The sequence below is a fragment of the Oryzias latipes genome, chromosome 16 (genome assembly GCF_053564925.1).
Source record: "Oryzias latipes strain Hd-rR chromosome 16, Olatipes_Hd-rR_3.1".
Classification (NCBI taxonomy): Eukaryota; Metazoa; Chordata; class Actinopteri; order Beloniformes; family Adrianichthyidae; genus Oryzias; species Oryzias latipes.
This window is the reverse complement of record NC_136252.1, coordinates 21,831,032-21,847,721: the sequence shown is the minus strand read 5'-3', so window position 1 is coordinate 21,847,721 and position 16,690 is coordinate 21,831,032. Positions and strand designations below refer to the sequence as shown.

At 43.7% G+C, this 16,690-nt stretch overlaps 1 protein-coding gene across 6 annotated transcripts; it reads right to left on the bottom strand.

The window, feature by feature from the left end:
* Positions 1 to 29: 29 nt before the first annotated feature.
* rusc1 (RUN and SH3 domain containing 1) lies at positions 30 to 16,135 on the bottom strand. Of its 6 annotated transcripts, none has more exons than XM_023964391.2 (13): positions 16,002 to 16,131; positions 11,088 to 14,377; positions 8,041 to 8,937; positions 6,692 to 6,811; positions 6,543 to 6,619; positions 6,334 to 6,351; positions 5,893 to 6,067; positions 5,513 to 5,618; positions 5,385 to 5,431; positions 4,823 to 5,310; positions 4,501 to 4,739; positions 3,544 to 3,711; positions 30 to 2,160 (listed from the first exon to the last, which is right to left on the bottom strand). In XM_023964391.2, the coding sequence occupies exons 2-13, from the start codon at positions 14,254 to 14,256 to the stop codon at positions 1,995 to 1,997; spliced, it is 5,670 nt and encodes a 1,889-aa protein (XP_023820159.1). In that variant the 5' UTR covers positions 14,257 to 14,377; positions 16,002 to 16,131; the 3' UTR covers positions 30 to 1,994. The 6 variants fall into 6 exon arrangements, with proteins under 6 accessions (XP_023820159.1, XP_023820162.1, XP_023820161.1 ...); XM_023964394.2 differs by having other exon boundaries at positions 8,041 to 8,898; XM_023964393.2 differs by lacking the exon at positions 6,334 to 6,351.
* Between the last annotated feature and the right edge of the window lie 555 nt (positions 16,136 to 16,690).

Below are 16,690 nucleotides of genomic sequence, written 5' to 3'. Positions count from 1 at the left end.
CAAAAGAACAGAAAAGGGCTGACAAACCCTGATTTGTACAGATAATTTTTATTTGGTGTATTTACAAACAAGCACATGCAGGAAGTGGACAGTGACTCACACTGGCAACTATATGCAACAGTATATAGGCTACATGACACACCAAAGAGAGGAGGAGGAAGATGTCCACAACTCATGGCTAACCACACACACGGTGGAAGTGCAGACACGCACACCTCTCTGCTTTTAGCATGCTCACACTGCCACGTGTGCACACTCACACTTCCTTTAAAACCTCATTAGAAGGAGAGATAGCATACCCGCTAGATTTAGGAGCCTCCAAGCAATCATGTATGTACTGTAAAAAAACGGGTAGCACTCATTCACTAACATTATTTTCTTTGCCCTATTTCCTATTACGGTCAATATGATTTCACCATGATCGTTTCTTACGGATTCACTGCTACTGAACTATTGCCATAGTGCTAGTTATCTCATGCTTCATGGCACAACAACACAAACAAATCTGTTAAGTTTCCCTGAACTCTTGCCCTGATCAGCATCAATGATTCTAATCACTCAAATGGATGATTCTTTTTTTTTTTTAATGTGTTCATTTTTTATGCCTAATATGTCCATCAAACTGAAATATTGACTTAATGACATAAACATTTGAACATTTTTATCCATATGCATAGTAAAAAAAACAGAAATTAAACTGAGAAATAGATGACACAAAGAAGCACATTTTCAATATCATTACTACCAATATTTAGTTATTTATGATGGGACGACATGAAAGGAAACACAAAAGCTGAGATATGAGGTGAACCACCAAATCCACGGGCGAGTAGGAGTTACATCCATATGGGATTATCACATTAAAAAGGATTAAAAAGCTAGGTACAGTTTTCTTAGGTTTTCAATAACAAGATTAGCTGTAGATTTCATTTTTTTTGGCTTTATCTTCAGACAGGCTCTGACTGATTATGTGTATTTAGTCATTTATGGTAACTAAAACTCAAAGTGGAACTCTTTCTACTATTGTTTTGAATTTTGGGCAGTTAGGAGGGATGATAGCGAGTTTTTGTACATACTTTAAAAACATTTACTTATGCATGTATGAAACCCACTTGGGTGAGGCCACTTACACACACACACACACACACACATATATATATAGGGATCAATCCTCTTATCAGTCGCTTCAGACCTATGGCCAGTTTTCCACATCTCCTTACATCATCTGCGTACTCCCATCTTTTCCACCAGTCGTGACAATATGTATTTATATATCTATACATATATTTTATATATTTTTAAAGATGTATGTATATATATATTTATACAGGTAAATATATAGGCAGAAACACACATGAACCAGGCGAAAAGGAATGAGAGGTCAGTAAAGGTGAAAGGTCATTGAAACACAGATGTACACAGCTACAGTTCACTACATCAACTCCCAGGAGCTCAGGCTCACTACTCCAAAATGTTTTCTTCCCTTGATGAACTGCTAAGTACAACATTAAGGAATACAGAGCAGCTGATCTGAAAGAGCTCCAATCTGATGGAAGGAATCTGGTGGTAGAAACTGAGAAAAAAAAACACACAAAGGGATAATTCACTCATAGATCTGAAGGCTTCAAGTAGTCCATATGACTCAGGACATAATTCATATACTTTATATACCACCATCTGCTGCATTTTGACAGCTCCTCTGCTGAATGCTACCAGACTGGATTGGGATGGGAAAAATGCCCATGCAGTATTAAGAGGAGAGGGATGCAGATCGCTCCTGAGGAAGAAGAGCAGATGGCGTGATGTACCCAACTCCAACTGTAATCAAGCCTGAGTGAAATATCTCCTTTGGAGTAGTGCAGCCTTTCTGCTAACTCTCCGCAATCCCCTAAATATATATTTATACTCTTCATATGAATTAATTTTTTTTGTTTGTTTGTTTTTTCATTCATTTATTTAAGTACTGATTAAGTGCAGCAGTTATGGTACCAGTGTCACATTATAAGGGAGGTGTAGCCGATTGGTACCAGCCCTTCTCTGTCTCCTTGGCGACAACGAATCCAGTCTTGATCCACGCCACCCAACACCACCAGTTCCTCCCCTTTGCAGAAGCTGAGCTCCGACCCATTTCCAGTGTGGTCGCAGAGCGCTCGAACAGACCTGAGGAAGAAGGTCAGCAGCTCTTAGCAATCATTACAGCAGCCACTAGCACATCTGTCTGCAGGGGACGTAGGTGTGGATAAGTCACAATAAGTATCAATAACATTCAGACTGGTGAGTCCACGGTTATAGTATTCCAAAGTAAAATAAGAAAAGCTATTCTAGTCTGTTAACCCCCACTGGGGCTCCAAAAGGACCACATGCCCCAATTTACCATCACTTTCATTTTCTCCAAGTTATTAAAAAGTAGTGCTGTCAAAAGTATCAAAATACTCAAATATTGGCGATCTGTTCCAGAAAATTCAAGTACATGTATTTGTGATGTCCAAGATCGCCGATTCGCAATCTTTATAAATTTGGTAGTGTCAAAAATAGACCTCCAGCAATGTAATTATCTCTCTAAAGTGCAGAATAGTGTTGGATTTTAAGGATATAAACCAAAAAAAACAAATGTGCTACCATCACTGGAAGTAAAACAAATCTTCAAAGTAAAGTGTTGGTGAAGTTTCTCATTTTCCAAGTAAAACTATCCATTGTTTTTCTGAATTAGGTTCAGTTTCCTGAAATAGGGTCTGAAAAAACGACTTTGTTTTAAACGTAGTCGACTATTTGAATGAATAAATCTATAAAATTCGTGCAGCGGTAGGGCGGTCGACCCATGATCGGATGTTTACAGGTTTGATCCCCGCCTTGCACGCCCATGTGTCGAAGTGTCCTTGGGCAAGACACTGAACCCCACCTTGCCTCTGGTGGGAGGTTGGCTCCAGTGTTCAGCAGCGGAGCCGCCATCAGTGTATATATAAGTATACACCATAATTCACCATAAAATTAGGAACATTTGGTGATCACATTTATGTGACATCATGTGACTTGTCAGCTATCATGGCAGAGAAGCAGTTCCAGAAAAATGTTCATATAAATTTTGGTATTTTTTTGGTATTTCCACTGAAGGTGAAAAAAAGGAATTTATAAAACATGTTTGTTTGAAAAACTGTTGTCTGTTTAGATTACAGGACTGTGAGTGTTTGACATTTATGTTTAGTTCACTGCTGAAGTTGACAGAAAAACGTTTGAGAGTGACTTTGTTAAAAGTGGTAAATACTATTTCTTTCTTTCAAAGTCTGTTTTTATCTGTTATGTTTTGTTGATTCTGATCTAAATAAAAGTATCAATGATCGTGTTTAAATACATACTATGTTAACTGTCATTCATCTAGTAAAAAGACACACATATAGCAATCGTGGTTTGATCTCTTATCTTGATTCGTGAATCAGATGGGATCGCCACCTAAAGATCCACTGTCCTAGTCCCAATCTGTATGTCAAACAAAAACATTGGGACAAATGTTCCTCCATATTTACTTGTTTCTTCGTCTTTTAATACCTGAGCGGTCTGGGTTTGTCCTGCCTCTCTTGGGCGTCGGCATCCTTCTCTGGCGTGGGCGTTCTTTCCTCCAGAGGCTCGGGCGTCCGTCGCAGCATTGGGGTGGAGTTGCTGCTCACCATCCTGGTGAAAGCTGTGACACCAGGAGCCAACCACTGAGAGGGGCGTCTGGGGGGGAATGAGGAATTTTACAAACTCACACATAATTCCGGGTTAGCTTTAAAGCAAACCTGCGAGAATAAGCCAAATGTTCTGATTGATTTAGCTACAAAACGTGGCTACTTAGACTCTTTCTTAAAGCTAAACTCACACATCATGTGTTCACTGCTTTTAGGATAAAGCCACGCATGCGCAATTGCATTCTTAAACACCCATTTAGTCCATGGTGTTTCCACTGGACAAGCAGGGAGGAGCATCTTCTTTTTCTACAGTTCATCAGCGCATGTCCGCCACCCACAGTTAGAAGAGTCTTGGTGTGAATGTTGAACTAGTGCAAATCTGGTGAATCTTGCTCCAGGCTTTTTCTTTCACTGTTCTGACATATGAAAGACCTAATGTCATACATTTCTGGGCACAAACAGCAATGATTCATTTCTCCTTTATGATCAATTTTCAAACGGTTGGCACTTTTGTGAATTAAAAGTGTCGCCATCCAACGCACTAACAAAGCTGATTGATTAAATTTGGACCTATTTTAACTCTCAATGTAGTTCAATGGTTGGTTGTTTTGCACGTAGAGCCAGAAAACGGTCATAGAAACGTGCGTAGCTCCGCATGAATGTGGTTTTAAACGTGGAAGCCAAAAGCTCACGTTTATGCGCATTTCCTTAGACTTTTCTTTGGAAGTGGCCACTTGAATGTGCATTGACGAAGGCTCTGTGAGCGTAGCTTCAGGATTGAATATTCACAAAGAGGTGATATCATTTCAGTGATGCTGCACACAAGTCAGTGGCTGACCTGGTTGGGACTGTGTGACCGGTAGGGCTGCTTGGGCTTTTAGATGCTCCAAAGAGTCGTCCCAGGCCCCAGGGAACCTGAGCACCACTGCCAACAGGAGTGAAGTCCCCTCCAGCCTGAATGTCTGGGAGGTCAGTCTTCATCTCCTCCTTCTTCACCGGTGACAGGCTCAGGTCAGCTAGGTTTTGGCTCAGCTTGCCTCCCCAGCGCATCACAGTGCCCCACCCCTGCTGAATCACCTTTGAGGCAACAACATTATTGTTGTAAGTTCTTCCAATTATGACTCAATGGAGGTTAAAAGCAACAAAACATCCACGAATACCTGTCCTGCCTGTTGAGTGAAGCTATCTTCGTCAATATTAGGAGGGGGTAAATCTTCGATTTCCTTTGTCTGAACCCACAGCAGCTGAGGACTTGTGTGTGAGACCTCCACAGCTTCATCGGTGTGTGCAGACGTTCCTGACCCTTTATTCTCTAGATCAGCCAGAGATAAAGGCTCTGTCTCTTTAGTTGCTGGACTTTTTGAACTTCCAAAGTCCACTCCTGAGAGGCTCTCCATGTGTCTGTAGCCCCTGGTTTTGGTCTGGCTCTGCGCTGACAGCTGGATTCCTTCCTCCCTAAAGGGAGGGCTGGGGATCTGCGGCCTGTGACTGTCTGCATCTACATGATGGTGCTGGAAGAGCAAGTCCATGTTAAAGGTGAGCAGGCTGAGAGGTTGCAACACGAGAAGGAGCTCCTTGAACAGGGGCTGGCAGGCGGTAACTGACAGGCGCATAAAAGAGGTGGGGTAGTAATACATGTCCAGAACATCTGAGATGAGGAGAAAACACAATTAACAACACTTACAAGCCCACCGCTAAGCATTGAAAGAGCTGCAAACCTACCACTGCGAGACTGAAGATGAGACAACCAGAAATCAAGATGCTTGATGCTGAAAGAAAGAACAGAAGATAAATCAAAGTTCTATTGTTGTAAAATGACTGTGCTATTAAAGAAAATGAACCATTCTTACTTCAGCAGACCAAGGATGAAAGCATTGAATCTGTGTTTGCTTTGTTTGAGTTGAGGCAGTTCGCTGACACGGACTTGAAGGTTGTACAGGGCTTGAGTTTTAGGCGCTTCAACATTTGTTTGGAGGAAAACAGATATAAAGGGAGAAAATGAGCCGATAGAAGCAAGTGAAGAAGTACCGTAAAGCTTTGGACTTATCCGGCATTCCATATCTGCACTCTGTTGACTAACTGCACTTTTGATACTAAAATCCATAAATATAAATCGATGTGGGGGAGACTGCAAGCCACAGATTTACGGGGTTTATCAGTATCAGTAAAATCTACAAAAATGACAACATCCGCACCTTTAAATTCAAGCCTTTTATGTGTTTTATGGTACCTGGTCTCGTTGTGGCATGCACAAGACTCCAGGCAGAGTTTGGTCTCCTGCCTGCAATCAGATCGCTCTGGTGAGGTTTCAAGCCATCGATCAGCAAACTGTGGAGGGCAGGGCAGAGGCACTGCAGCACCAGACGACCCAGCGATGGATTTACAGTGCTGTCGCCTGATAAGGTCTGGGAAGCAGAAAGGACGGGGAGAGGAAAGAGGAAAGAGGAGAAGACGATGTGGTGAGGAAGAAAGACATGCAGTGATTGGGAGAGTTAAAGGATGACTCAGAGGAGAGGGATTGAAGGAAAGTCAGACAAGTAAGACAAGAGTATTTAGGGGAAAAGATGAGCAACAGAGTTGATGTCAGAAGATCAGGGAAATTTTGAGGGTGGGGTGTTTGTGTTAGTTTCCAGTTAAACTCTTTTGACTAAGAGATTAAATTTTATTGTACCTCCTTAACTAAAAATGACTGAGGAGACAAGAAAATGTATAGAGATTAAAAACAAGACAGGAAAAAAAGATTTAAAAAGACTGGCAGTAAATTTAAGGTAAAAAAATTACATCCTATTTCTTCTCAAATACAAAAAAAAACAAAGTAAAGTTTTCAGTCACTCAATGAACAGTCATCCATTAACTTATGTTCGCTCAGCAGAGACTAACCTTCTGCACTACGGTCCGAGAGGAACTAAACTGAGCTAAGATGGCCTCCACTGCCACGCTGACCGCACTGACCAGCGCTGTCGAGACAAAAAAGACAAGGAAGTATAAGGGCTAGACATGCTGAGAGGAAAAGAAAAAAAAACACTCACCTTTCTTTTCCTGCAGACACTGAGAGGACAGGTCACCTCTCAGCAGATACTTCACATCCTCGCCCATCCAGAGGACCTCGGTTTTCTGGACGGAGCCGCCAAATGAGACGCTGCGCACAGCTGACGATGGCGAAAGAAGTGATTAGTGATGGCACAAGGTACTCCTTCAGCAGGAGCTTGAGGCATCATTGCTGTAATGGTGCAGCAAATTAACTAATGTTATTAGTAGAAGTAAACAGGTGAAGCAGATGGGGCTAAAAAACAAGAAAGCGGCAAAGAAGCGCATCCTGTGAGGCTGGCTATGCAGGGGTGAGATGTTCATACCTGGGTCTGCAATGACATGGCTTAAGTGCAGAACAGCTAATGTTAAAGGTGATAAATACATTTCTTTTTTTGAATAACTCAGGAAAAAAAAGCTTTTTAAGAAAGGCGAACAATGCTATATTATTATCATTCTATCAGATATTTGGATTGCTTAATATGTGCAGCAAAATTCTGAATCTGACTACGATTGCATAGTTTTTTAAGTGTTTTTTGTCGTATTTCAGTACCACAGATGCTTTGAACAATTTAAAAGGATTTAAAGAAATTCAATATTTGAGGGGAAAAAACAAAATAAGTTTCCAAAAAGATTTTTTTAATACACGTAAAACAGACCTTTTAAAACAAGTTTTCAAGGTTTTAACTAAATTGTTTTTTGTCTTTTACCTGTGACATCAAATTACAATTTTAGGGATTTGGCACAGATAGATCCACGTACTTACAATACGCATAAGTGAAGTGGAGCAGTAGAGCTGGAATCAATACAATCTTTCAAAGAGGTAACAAACACACACAAAGTAGAGGTGTTCATATACGCAAGGTTTCTATAAACCTCCAAAGTACATCCAACATGAGTAAAAGACTGACTGTAGAAAGGTAGAGATTTTTTCACATAACTACAACTTGGGTTGTTGTGCATTGCATGAAAATCATGTGTCCATTTGTAAATCCCATGCACAAAAAAAGAGAAAAAAAAAACCAAGACACAGCAGACAAGACGGACACAAACACAGATGGAGGAAGACAGTGATGAGAGTGACTCCTGATGTCGTGAGACTAAAAACAGCTGTTTCCCGTCTGAAGGCCCTTTGCAGATTTAAAAGGACAGTGCAGATATGTTGACCTACACATGTGACAGCACCTGATATGGGAAAAATAACAGCTAAGGTTCATCAAATCACTGAAAAAGGCCAAGCTTTCCAGAGCTAAGAATGTGAGAGAAATGAAGACTCAGAGACAAACGTGCAAGCCAAAGATGTAAGACAAAGAGAAAGCATGTAAGATGTAGTGAAAGAGAGAAATCTTACTCGCCGCACGTGACTTTGGAGGAGCCTGGAAGAGTTTTGGGGGCAGGGGAGGTGCCCGGGGTGGAACGGGGGGGTACAGGTTGGGATAATAGAGGGGAGCAGCTAAAGCAGGCAAGGTGTGAGAGCGGGGGAAAAGTGGGGAGCTGAGGCCAGATCCAGCTACACCTGGAGGGGGGCCTCCGCAGCGCTGGGGTGGGGACAGCGCTCCGATGGGGGACAGGCGAGGAGGTGCACCTCGATGAAGAGGGCAGTTCTTCGGGTGGTGCAGGTAGTAGGTGGGAAGCGGGGGGAGTTCTTTGGATGTTCTGGCCTTAGTGCTGCTTTCATCCACATGTGCACACTTCTCTGAGTACAGAGAATCCACAGCACTCATGCTCTCTGAGTGTGCCATCATAACATCGATGTTCTTGTACGGCGTGGTGCAACATGACGCCTCCGTGGTGCTACTAACAGGTATGTCAGACTTTGTGTGAGTGTCAGAACTAATGCAGCAAAGAGAGTCGAGATTGGGGAATGAGTCAGACACAAAGTCCCCTCTGGTTGTTTTGGAGTCATTGTTCCATCCATACGCCAAGTGTGTGTTGTGCATAAGATCATCTGCAAAGTTAGAACGGTTTGCACCAAAATCAGCCAGAGAATCAGGATTAAATCCAGAGTTTTCAACAGAGCTGAAGTCATTTCTGTGGATGCAGGGGGAGCTGGCAGCAGAAGGTCCCCGTGTCTCTTTGCCAACATGGCTGTGTGGCCTGGGATCTGCAAGCGGTTGTGAGTTACAGAAGCCAGGGCGAAAGCGGGGAAGGGAAGGGTGCAGGAAATAAGGTTGGGAGGGTCGGGCAAGGGAGAGTGGGGGTGAGGAAACTGTTACGTTCAAGGGCCGAGGCAGAAAAGCAAAAAACGCTTATCAGGTGTGGGGTGGAGAGGGCAGACATATATGGGCAAGGTGAAGCAGAACCGTGGACAAAGGACGGAACAGCCCAGTGGGATGGATTGAAGGAAAAACAACAAAGCGGTTGGAAAAAACAAATGTGGCAAAAAGAATTGAGGAAGAGAAAGAGACGTGGAAAATGTTAGTGTCCATTAAAAAAACATCATCATTGTGTCACAGCATTGCTGAGAGCACATGTCTGTCAGACTGTTATTCATACATGACCTAGACATTCATGAACATTTTTTTTTTTACTTTCATAGGTTGTTTTGGAAACAATAAACACTTCTGTAACTATAAAGTGCACTTTCAGCCAAAGCCAAAAAACCTGTGTCGTTTTCTTGCAAGTAGCTTCTGCAGGGCAGCAGAAGTTCATTATGGGCTGGACTGTTGGCACGGGGCAACCCCACCCCCACTTCCCGTCACCCATCTGTTTACACTCTCCCACTAGCCTACAGCTCGTCACAACCCCAACCTAACATTACATGCTACAGAAATGTGAGCAATTTTGGAGCTTTTCGGCTGTACAGTTTTGAGCCGGCTTGGACGAGGAAAACAAATAAGAACATCGTCCAGTCGTCTGCAAATGAATGCAGCAGAATGGAGCGGAGAGGGGAGCTTGTGGCCCACTCAGCGTATTTTCTAATTCACAAATATGCTCTTTTTCAAAATGCACTGCACTGCTCCTGATCCACAACAATTTGAAAAAAAGAAATACTCATAAAAGCTATTTTAAAAACAAGATTTTCATTAGAGTGGGTCTTTAAACCTAACTTCTACCTTGAACCGAGCATGAGTCAAGTTTGCTTCCTTTGTATTTTGGAGTTTGAATGTTTATCTATCAGCCTCCCAATGGGAGAGCAGAGTTTGTAGGTCACATACACTGGTGGCTTTAAGTTTCATTATCAATAGAAGACGAACCGTTACTACAGCTGTTTACGTTTTATACGCTCTGTCGGGGGTAAACGTTGTCGGGCTACAGACCTCCAGCCTTTAGTTTACTGGTGTATGTCATCACCACCTCTGGATCACCTTCCCACTCTCATTTCTCTCCTGTTTCTTCCCCCCTCTGTCAGTTTAATGCTGAGTCAGCTGGCCGACACCAGAGCTTTTTCTGGAACTGCTTAGTCACCGTGCCCGGCCCTATCAACAGTAGTTTTCTAGGAGTCTATGGTCTAAAAAGAACCAGAGTAGAACCATACCTTCGATAGACTTCAGCTGTCTCTGTATTGTACTCAGTATTGATACTTCCTACTTCTATGGCACGAACTGTCAACTATTGGCCCGTTTTGCTAGGATCCTCCTCCTGAAGTCTTAAAGGTATACACACCCTTTCTTGGCTCAGTCCTCATTGCAGCAAATTTGGAATTTAGTTATTAAATTATTGCTATGTTTCAGAAGCAGAATACAGAATACATAATGTAAGTACATTTATTCAAATGCATTCTATAACTCTTTACCTAACTCTTAACCTACACTTTCTGGACCTGCACAACCTGATCTGGAGCTTCTTTACTGCCTACTGCTGCATCCCCATTAAATACGTAACTTGATCTGATCTGTCAGTGCTGCTCCAGAGCGGTGAAGCAGGGAGGAACCAGCGTAGGCAGAAAGCACATAAACATCCTGAGTTGACAGGATTTTAAACCAATAAATAGGCAGAGAGGCGGATAAGGGATGAAGCTCAGGACTAAAGTGAGGAAAAATAAATACAAAGAAAGAAACATTTAGGAAGTAGGAAAAATTAGACTGGCTCTTTGTGTACTTTAAAATTAGCCTGGATAAATAATTGAATAAGGTTATGATGGCATCACCATTTGATAACCAATGCAGGAAAGCCCTATTTTGTGTCCTTTTAATCCCTCCTCTATCCTCACTCTGTTTGTTTTCCTTCATATAGCATTCATCATCCTTCTCTCTGACTCATGCTCCATCTCTTTAATGCCACATATCATTACCGTTAATGAGTCTCCATTTCCACCCTTTTTGGTTTAACTTCTTCCAGCTGCATTATCAAAAGGGTATTACTTGCCTGAGTAAGTGAGTAAGTGTACTATATTTCTGTCTCATACCCAGCTGTTTGTCAGAGGCAAACAACATGTTCTTACAAAGATCTGCTCACCTGTAGTTCTTGATTCGACAGTTCTTCCTCCATCTGCCCTTCCTCTAACCTCCACATCCTTTCCACCTTGTTCCTTCCCTTCCTTGTCTTCATGTTTGTCTTCCTTCTTCTCCCACTGTCTTCCTGTGGTCAGCAGGTTGCTGTCACTGACCGAGAAGCCAATCTTGGGTGATGGGCACAGCTCTAGCTGTCCACCTTCCTTGTCAGCTCTCTGCAGCATCTCCTGCAGGGCAGCCATGGAGGTAAGAGCTGGTGGAGGCTGCATGAAGAGGGCCTGAGCCTGCGAGGTGTACTCCCATTGACTGCCATCGCTGCCAGCCTTTTCTTTTCTCCACTTCAGGTTGTACAGAATGTCTGGATCAGGAGTGATGACTGTGGGGTCGGGATCGGGTTCAGTGATTAATTTAGTTGGAGGAGAGGTGTTCTTGTTGCGGAAACGCAGCTCCTTAAAGGTTGTGACCTTTGGAGCGGACCCAGGAGATGAACCCGATGAGCTGGACTTCTTTGATGTGTCCACGTGAGATTTTGTTTCCAGCAACACATGCGGTGGAGCTTCGCATTCAGGTGTGAAAGCTATGAGCCAATCGAAACGCTCAGGTTGTTTGGAGTTGGCAGGCAGAGTGCTGACTTTAACAGGGGGCAAAGAAGGTGGTATTGGTGGTAAAGGTCGAGGAGGAGGAGGGGGTGGAGGTGAATCTGCTAACTCAGAAGGATAATGGAAAGCCTTAATGTTGGTGTTTCTTGAGACAGTTTCATGAAGGTTGCTAACAGGGGCCTGGAAGTACAGGTTAGATGTTTTCTTCCTTCTTCTTGCCATTTCAGTAAAGGTGGTGGTTCTGTGTTTCTCTTTGTTCTCGTCTTTGTTTCGGGCTTCCTTGGCTGCATCTGAATCTTCATCTCTTTCTGCCTTTCTTGTCCAGCTGATTTCATCTCTAGTTGTTTCAGACTTTTTGTCCTTCTCCCTGTCTTGCAGTCTAAACTCCTGCAACTCCTCCTGCTCGTCCTCCAACCCCCCAACGCAGACGCCCAGCTCTGGGCTGAGTTTGAGGAGCTCTGCTTGGGTCAGTCCTGCAAGCATGAGCAGCTTACGTATCTCTACATCGAGTGCATGGAATGAAGGGGGCGGAGGGAGAGTGGGTGGAGGTGGTATGGCAGGTGGAGAGGATGTAATTGAGATAACAGGGGGAGGCGGCAAGGGCGGAGGGCGTGATGTAGGCGGCGGAAGAGACAGTGGGGTTTTCTCTTGTTCAGCCTGAAGGGCGGCGAGACGCTGGGCTTCTTTTCTGGCGAGGTGTCGCCTTCGGGGGGGAGGGATAGGTGGAGTTGGGGTGGGGGCGGATGGCGGTGGACTGGGAGTGGTATACAGCGAAAGGTAAGGGATCGGCTTAGAGGTGGGGAGAGGAGGGACGGATGGTGGAGACAGTGGGAGGGGCTTCTCACATCTGAATGTGGTAAATGTGGGGGAGGTGGAATTTGGGGAGAAAGTGGACAGTGTTGGTGAGGTGGTGACAGCCATTGAGGTGGTCTCCCTGGAGATGTTTATGTAGGTGTGGAGGTCAGAGTTCACACTCTCGTGGCGTGCTGGAGGCTTGGGAGGTCTTGGTGGGGGCTCGATGGAGGATGGAGGGAGAGAATCTGGCAGAAAAGGTTCGTCAATGTCTGACAGAGCAGTGAGGTCGACCCCTGCATCAGAAAACTCCTGAGACTCCCCCATCGTTCCATCCTGGGTTTTATACAACTTCCATGAAACATCTATGTTCCCCATTTCATCCATGATATCCGTGAGGTTTTGCTCCTCCAAATCTCCAAGATCATAGCCTTTGTCGTGAAGTCTAGCAATATAAGCCAATTTGACCTCCCTGTTCACCTTTTCAAGGCGATCCAGGTGATCTAACCGATAGCGCAAAACATCCCAGTGTTGTTCCCCTTCTAGATCCCATCGAGCCACTTGAATCACCTGGCTGAAGCGCTCCATTTTTCCAAATTCCCCCACAGACTCTAGAAAGTCAAGGAGGTCAAGTTTGGCAACTTCAGAGTCACCTTTAACTCCCAAGTAGTCGGGAGAAGGAGAGTCGAGTGCGGAGGGGAAGCCTTCATCTGGGGAACAGAGAGCCACGTTTGATGGAAAGGAAAAGGGGTTTTTGCTGACAGGACGAGACGGAGGTGACCGTGTGGGTGGCTGGCATTCAGGTGCCTGTGTAAAAGAGGGGTCTTTGAGGGAATAAGCCAGAGACAGGCTGTCCTGGTCTTCGGTGGAACAGATAGAGGAACACTGATTCGTGCAGTCAGACTCCAGGTCAGAGCAGGAGCTTATGGAAGTGGAGGATGAGGAGGTAGAGGAGGAGAGTGAAAAATCCAGGAAGGATGGGGGACAGCCACAAGAGGATGGCACCAGGGTGTCATCATCCTCGCTGTCATCATCATCGTCGTCCTCATCGTCGTCCTCTTCAAAATCATCATCACTATCGGTATCTATGTTACTCACTTCTTCTGCATCGTTCTGCTTCCCTTCTTCCTTATTTTCTAGATTGACAGCAACATTTTCATCTGCACTCCTTTCTGCAGCTCCCAGATTGGCAGCAGGGTGGAGAGAAGGCTGCATCTGGACCTGTGCTTGGGATGGAGTCTGCTCCTTGGCTCCAGTCCCATCATGCTTCTGGGTTGATGGAGCTGGTGGAGGCGGTAGCTGCAACTGTTGCTTGAGAGAGATGGTGTTGTTGTTGTTGTGGTTATGGTTGAACATGCTGTTGTTGTCCTGTGGCGAGCGCCCATCACAGCACAGGCATGGAAGGCTCGGCTCATTGCAGTTTGGATCAAGAGGGAGAACATTCGGCAGAGGAGGAGGAGGAGGAGCTGCTGCAGTCGTGTTTGCTGTTGCGGCACTAGCACCTTTAGGTTTCGGTTTGGCCGATTTGCTGATGCTGGAGCCTGGTTTTTGGGAGCTCAGCCTGGACTGGATTGTTGGAGCTCGAGGCTGGATGCCAGGTTTGATCCTGGAGGGAGCAGCGGGACCTTTGGTCACCCGCCGTTGGGAGGACGCAGTGATGGTATTCATATTTTTGTCCTCCCTCTGAAAACCATTGGCACGAGGCTTTGGTCCAGCAGAGGTATTGGTCCGCCTGCTAAGGTCTACACGCCGCGGCTTTGAAGCCAGAGATGAGGACTGCATCGTGGGAATGGAGCTTTCCAGTGAATTTTTCTGTTGCTATGGTAACGAGTATTGTAGAGATAGGACCTATCCAAACTATGACGCACCGTGACAGTCACATCTTGGCTTGACTCCCAAGATCCTGCAACATCAAAGGAAACACACAGAGAGTAAAGACTAAGAAAGCCGTGGTGATTAAGAATCGGGTTCCTGGTTTACATATTAGTTTAGTCTTTAAAACTCAAATTAATCATGTTTTTTTCTGTTTTATATGTTACAAATCTTAGAAGATTGACATTAATGCTGTAGTCCTGTAGGTTTGGCTAAAAAAAAACATTGGAAACTATTCATAAGTAGAACACATATGTGTAATTTCTTAGATTATTAGCCATCATAGTACAGTTTACTCAGTAACGAGGATAAAATCTTTAAATTCCCACTCGGATTACCTTTTGATATATTTTAAAAGTGTTCCCAGTGGTCTTTTTTAATAACGGTTAAGTCATTTTTAGCTAAAATGAAAAAACTTCTAGGACGGAAGGAGTTCATCAGAAAGTTGTGGGCGTGGGTGTTGGCATGGAGTAAGCCTGTGCTCATTTCCCATCACGCCTTTGTTTACATTCTCTACCTTTAGCTCACAGCCCCTCAAATCCCAACCTTATATTATCTAAAAATGACAAGCAACACTTGAGCTATCCAGCCGTACCATTTTGAACCAGATACCAGCTCAGATGGGGAAAATGAAGACGTACATGAATCTATTTGTCTGCAAGTTGATGCATTGGAATAGAGCAGAGGAGGGAGATTGTGGCTTGCTGACAGTGGCACCTATGCCACTGCTATAAGCTTTTTCCAACAGAATTTTGTCATTTGATTTGAATAAATAAACACTCAAAATGCAATTTTAAGATTCTATTTCTTTACACTGTTCTCTATCATAAGTAAAATGCCACAAGAAGACGTTTAAAACAACAAAAACACCATTTCCATAAAAGTGGGTCCTTAAGGGGACATGTTTAGCCTGGTAAATGGGATTTGTCCCATTCCAACTTAAACCGCCACACCTGGCGTAGTCCTCTGTGTTAAAAACTGTCTGCTACTTTACAGCTGTCACTAATCATCTGTTCGCTCAGCTTTACATTTGTCTGGCTGACTCCATCTGTGCCAGTCCCGTCTTTATGATCAGACAAAAGGCGGTAAGATCTACAAAAAGCGGAAGGAAAGAAGGAGCCTCAGTACCCAGAGTGAAGACATTTAACTGGAGCATGAAATAATGAGCAGAGAACAGTGAGTGTGCCCGTTTTTAAAGCCCTTCCAGCAAGGGCATTTCCATTCGTCCACTGACTGAGAGCCAGCTTTGAATTCCTGTTTACAGTTAAAACATTAATGGAAAAGGAGCGCATCTTTGTGTAAATTTGAACTGCTGGCAGAGCTGTATTGATCCCACAGAGAGGATGGAGATAGGGGTGGATGGGTGGAGGGGGGAGGGGGGCAGCTCCAACCGCATATACAGGCCTTCACGCCCCATTTATAACACATTTACAAAAATATTATCAATAACCCACTAATGATAACAGCTGTTTTACATATCAACGCTCCAGTATAAGCCATTGTTAAATGTAATTACACGGTAATTAGACGACGAACAGGAATGCAGAAAATGTATCTTTTATTTTTTTTTCTCAAAGTAAACGGCTCGTTCAAGGTTCGAATAAAAAATATATGTAATTAGTCATAAACGATAAAGCTTTTTCATTTGGACTTACGGTCGGATTCGGGAAAAGATGGATGAAGGTCTCCATCACCTCGGGCTCTCCCCACATCTCAGTCTGTGGAAGGATGTGGGTCTTCACGACGTGAACAGCCGCAGCCTCTGTCTTCTCGCGAGAATACCACCCAACCGTCCTACCACGCCCCCTTTCACCCATCAATTCTTTCAAATTGGCATCAGTCTGTTGGTAATGTCAATGTCCCCAACTGTATGGCTCACAGCTGATATGTGTGGGCTCGTGCGCAGAATAGAATAAAACTTTATTGATCCATGTAAGGGGAAATTGCCTTTTTTACAATGGCTCTATTAAAAACAGCATAGATAATAACCCCAAAACACGCCTAAAAAGGCGATTATTTAAAAATTAAATGATTAAAAGTGTATGTTTACACAGAATTGCACCAAAAGTTAGTATGAAGTGTGAATTTATGGCATAACTTGAGTTTATTTTCCGTCATCTTTCTTATAATTATTGTTTCGTTACAAATGCATTGATATTTATCCTGAACATCAAAGTTATCTTCTTCATTCTCAGCTGCTCAACAGGACAAGTGGGGTAAAAATTAACATTTTTTTAGATCATTTTCATTCTTTATTTTTAATTTTCTCTTTTCTTGAATGATTTATTTTTGCTCTTTGCTTATAGCAAATACCCACTGTGTGCAGTGTGTTGGATTTACTTTA

What these genes read in the sequence shown, in the direction of transcription:
- rusc1 (XM_023964391.2), bottom strand. Translation starts at nt 14,256, where the DNA reads ATGCAGTCCTCATCTCTGGCTTCAAAGCCGCGGCGTGTAGACCTTAGC. An exon ending in TTCATCCTTGGTCTGCTGAA is followed by an intron (nt 5,432 to 5,512) that starts GTAAGAATGGTT and finishes TCTTTCTTTCAG; the next exon opens with CATCAAGCATCTTGATTTCT. An exon ending in TCACTCAACAGGCAGGACAG is followed by an intron (nt 4,740 to 4,822) that starts GTATTCGTGGAT and finishes GTTGCCTCAAAG; the next exon opens with GTGATTCAGCAGGGGTGGGG.